The sequence below is a fragment of the Corvus brachyrhynchos genome, unplaced genomic scaffold (genome assembly GCF_000691975.1).
Source record: "Corvus brachyrhynchos isolate BGI_N302 unplaced genomic scaffold, ASM69197v1 scaffold223, whole genome shotgun sequence".
Taxonomy (NCBI): Eukaryota; Metazoa; Chordata; class Aves; order Passeriformes; family Corvidae; genus Corvus; species Corvus brachyrhynchos.
In genome coordinates, this window is record NW_008237174.1 from 1,045,957 (window position 1) to 1,050,597 (window position 4,641).

General features: G+C 41.6%; 1 protein-coding gene across 1 annotated transcript in view; it reads right to left on the reverse strand.

The window, feature by feature from the left end:
* HS6ST1 (heparan sulfate 6-O-sulfotransferase 1) overlaps nucleotides 1–3,701 on the reverse strand; it is a 54,953-nt gene extending 51,252 nt beyond the window's left edge. The window contains exon 1 of the mRNA XM_017728788.1: nucleotides 3,661–3,701. Within this exon, the coding sequence (XP_017584277.1) occupies nucleotides 3,661–3,686 (26 nt within the window). The 5' untranslated portion in view covers nucleotides 3,687–3,701. The remainder of the gene's footprint in view (nucleotides 1–3,660) is intronic.
* Between the last annotated feature and the right edge of the window lie 940 nt (nucleotides 3,702–4,641).

Genomic DNA, 4,641 nt, shown 5'->3' on the forward strand with positions numbered 1-4,641 from the left:
CACATGAATTTTCCATGGGTCCAACCAAAAAGATGGGATAATCACATTCTAAGCATTTACCAAGAAAATGCAGAATTTCCAGCAAGACCACTCTCAACCTGCTACGGTATTACATTCCCTTTTCTAGATTAAGAAACAGGCTCAGAATTCTTACACAGATACCCAAGAGACTCTGTTAAACAGAGAAGACTCAGAAATACCACAACATAGAGTACCACAGTGCACCTCAACACAGAAAGAGTCTATTAAACTTCCAGGGTTACACATCAAAGGCAGTCATCTATCCAACTTATATTCCCACTTTGCCCTGTGTACTTTTGCTGTGTGCAGGGCAAGGCAACATCCAGTGACAGGACAGTCTGTTGCGGGCAAATATCCAGCTAGCAGCCAAAACGACCACTGGAAGGACCCTGGGAACCTCCAGGTCTGATGCTTTAGGAAGAAGTTAGCTGAAGATTTGTCATGAGCAGTTTATTTTGAATGGATCCTGCCTTGGGGGCATCAGAATGGAGTAGACCTCCTGTCCTTCCTAGGCTGATCTTCTGCAATTCTGATGAAAGCAGAGAGAGCAGAAGCCTGATTCTGATCCTGTCTCTGACACTGCCTTTTCATTCATCCTTGCACCTACCATTAGCTTCTCAGAATGCTGTCCTTGCCATAAAACTGGGCTTAAAGCACTTCCTCATTCATATGAACATGTAAAGTGCATAGGCACACAGACAGAAATACATACATGATGTATACCTCTAGCTCCATTTGTATCAATAACCGTTTTTCTACAAAACATACAGGCACTGCTTCTATAAACAGTCACTCCAGAGAAGCATGAAAACAGTAGATGAGAAAGAAAATGGAAAAGCATTAAGGCTAGGGATACAATAATAATAATTTCATAGCTGATACTTAGAACTGCTATTTTTGCAGCACAGAGACTCCCATCTCAGGCTAGCAAAACTTTTCTGATAATACGAGTGAGTTATTACAACTCCTGACACCAGAACAAATAACTGACTGCCATGGGACCCTTGTATTCCAAAACATCACATGCATCAGGAATACTCCCTTTTGTGCCAAAATGAGGACAAGCTCTAAGATAAAGGAATATTTTCCAGCTCACGCCATACCAAGAGGCTGTATGAGAGGGACACATTTACGTGACAAAACTTCTGTGTGGAGGCCCCAGAAGGCAAAGAAGCTGCATTTTAAGGGATGCTTTTCAATTAATGCCTGAGCAGAGCAGGCATTTAAACTTCACTAGAGCACTCCAAGGGACAGGAACAGAACACAGAAGAATCTTTCTTGGCTTATCTGTTCAGCTGTCACTTCAGCGAGCCAGCAGCTGGACTACACTACACAGTCTTGCATCTTACACATAGAATGTAGTTTACTAAACACATTCTACAGGTACACAATACAGGATTCATACATCACAACCAGCCTCCACTTAGGCCTCTACAAATGCAGGGTAGCCAAATGTAGTAGCTGCCTGTTGAATCACATTCATTGTAGCTCAAAATCTGCCTCTGCTCTTTGCAGAGGACGCACACACAGACATTGCAGGCACATTCATCGGGGCCAGCCGAGCTTTCTGGTGTCCTGCATGCATCTACATACATTATCTATGGCCATGCAATAGCTGAATATGTACAGACAAGTTTTAAACACCACATACTACACAAGCACATTTCTGTAGAGATTAGATGTCTGTTCTCGAGAAATGACAGGAAATGACTGGGGAAAATTTATGAAAACTGAAATAATCACCATGCAAATCTCCAAAGTGGGTTTGAGATGCAAAGGGATTTAATTCATCAATTTGCACAGATTAGGCAAAACTGAAATTCACTGCCTTAAGAGCTCCTATTTATTTCTTAAAACCTTTCTTGGCAGGGAGCCACTAGGTACTTGTAAAAGATTAGAATTATTGGTGTTTGATGGGCTCTCCTAAAAGGAATAGAGGAAGAAAATCGCAGACTGGAGTCATTAGGATCATCTTCTGCTAACTCCTGTATTTTAGAAAAATATATTTTAAAAAGCATAAATAGATGACAAATTGCCTACCACCTAGCACGATTCCTGGCCATCTGCACTCTCTGTGAGCGTGTTTTTCCAGGCAAACCACCTGCACTCCACAAGTGTTCCTCCCTACTCAAGTTGACACATCCCATAGGCTGAAAGATCCATTTCATAGACAACTTTGTTTTGTCCTGCCACATGGACACTCAGCAACTCCTCCAGAGCTGCAAATCAGATATTTTAGACCACCAAGCTGCCTCCCTTCTCCTTTTCAATACTGTAAGTGGGCTGACTTCAGTCAAGACGCAGGATCGTTCTCCTGGCTGCCTGCAAACCTTCCTCGTGAGCATCTGTCAGCGCAGCTCCAAAGCAATCAGCAAATCTTCCCTGCTCTTCTCACCCCAGACCCACTGCTCCTCTCCTCCTGCACATCCCTTGTTTGGATGCTGCTGCTTCTAGGAAAGAACTACAAACATTCCAGCCAACGTGATTTACAAGCTAGGACCTAATCTCAGTTTTTTATTGGGCAAGAGATTAGCACCCTAGCCCATTTCATTAACTGTGCATCAGGAGACCCAATTTGTTGATTGACCAAAGTGATGTGATTTGTGAGGTTCGCAGAAAGAAATGCTTATGTTGACCTTGTAGTCCAAGAAAGAAGAAAACCAGCAATTTCTAAGGCAGTTCTACAACAAAAAGACATACCCAGAGTAGCCAAAGCAGTAGTTTGTAGTTTTTGAGGTAATTAGTTTTCAAAATTACATTTATGCGATCTCCTATGTTTTATACTTCAAAAATGTCCTTTAAATTGCCTTCAGTGCTGCTTCTGCACTAGAATACTGACAAATGCAACTTGAGAAATAACCAAAATCAAAAACTGATTTTGAGCCACCTGCTTGACTTCAGCACACATGGGACTGAGTCTGAGAGTGGGGTCTCAGAAAAGTGGACCCAAGTCTAGTTTCTTACAGTGTTTTCCCTTTCCCTTAATCTGTCTGTCAGCCTGAAAAATGGTTTGAATTTTTCTCAATTGCCCACTTAAAGGATTTCTCTTCTTTGTCCAAATTTTGTGAAAGGATCTGAATGTTTTGTGTGTCCAGATGAGGGTGAAAGACATAACAGATCTTAAAGTTCTTGTGCAAACAGGTTACACAGCACTGAAAGATGTTAACTCCTCTGGTGTTAGCCCAGCCTATCTCTGATGCATTATCACTGCACTGCTTATCGTAGCTCACACAGGCACTGAAAGAGAACTGGCTAAAAACCTGTGTGAAACAAAATTTGTCGTGAGCAGCGTTGGCCATAGCCACGTGGCCATTTAATTCCAGTGTTTTGCGAAAATTAACTGTATGCTGACACTTCCTCCTTGTTTTATAATTGATATCAGGAGCTAATAGTGACTAAACTATGACTAAAATAAGGGATAAAACGTGGCCCGTGAAGAGGAGATTTGGCAGCGAGGCAGATGCACTCAGCAGTAAGCGGCTAAGGACCACATCTGTGCAATCTGTTGCGCTGCTGGAGGCTCAAACCCGCAGCTCTTCTAGAGACTGAAAAGATTTTCAGCCTTGTCATCCATCTTTTAAGATCAGTCAATAACATGAAGGAATCCTGCATGATTTACTAAAGTGTTCTCTTTCTTACCTTGAGACGTTCTGCAGACAGCACATTGTAGGATCGCACTTTGTAGGATGAGCAAACAAAGCTTAAACGATACGGAGTTCTGAGATTTTCTTGTTTTGCCAAGTTTTCTCCCCTGCTTCTTATGTATAATACAGATTTATGCCTTGCTTACTTTGAAAGGTCGTGCTAATGCCAAAAATTACCACAGCACGTGAATCAAGAGAATGAAAGCTGTGTAACAGAGAAGACCTTTCAATTTAGGCTCCTTAAAAGCTCTAGTATTTAGTTTAAAATTCCAACAGTTAATGAGCAATTTTTGAGAAGGGATGTCCTTGTTAGGAATTCAATAGCTCTACTCTTTCAATTATCAAGTAAAATCACACTCATGCTTGAATACCTAGGAGCAAAAATGGGTACAAGCCATGAGCACAAGAACATCCTTTGAAAAGGTCACTTTTAAAAGACATTCCAGAATGCAATACAAGGCAGCTGTGTTACCCCCCCCCAGCGCCTGACATGTTTTCACTCCTTTTTAAATATAATTCTGGGGAAATGAACAGGCTTCATTTTTCTCCTTGGCTTTGCAGAGACCTTAGCCCTTGGAACACAGGTACTCCTGTTTTACGGCATCCAAATTTTGACATTTATTCTAATTACCTGTGCTGGGAGTACAGGTATAGCCTTCCTGGCCAGTCAAAGGAGAGAAAGACTCCCCTGGAAGGCGATAAAAGCACGTCAAACAGAAACCTCTCTCTCTGTTAACAATATAAAAAGCCTGAAGTCCAATACTGAGCTGTTGTTACAGCTGTGGTGGTCTGAAGTTGCACATTAGCTCCGATTAAGAGTGAATTTGTATGAATACACATCCCTGTGCTTAAGCACCTTCAAACCCAAGGCCATTTAGAAAATGCTAGATAAAATTCAGTTCTGATTTACAAACTGTACGTTCTCACACCTTTTGTTCATATATATATATATGTACAGCCTCTGTTTCGTTTCAGT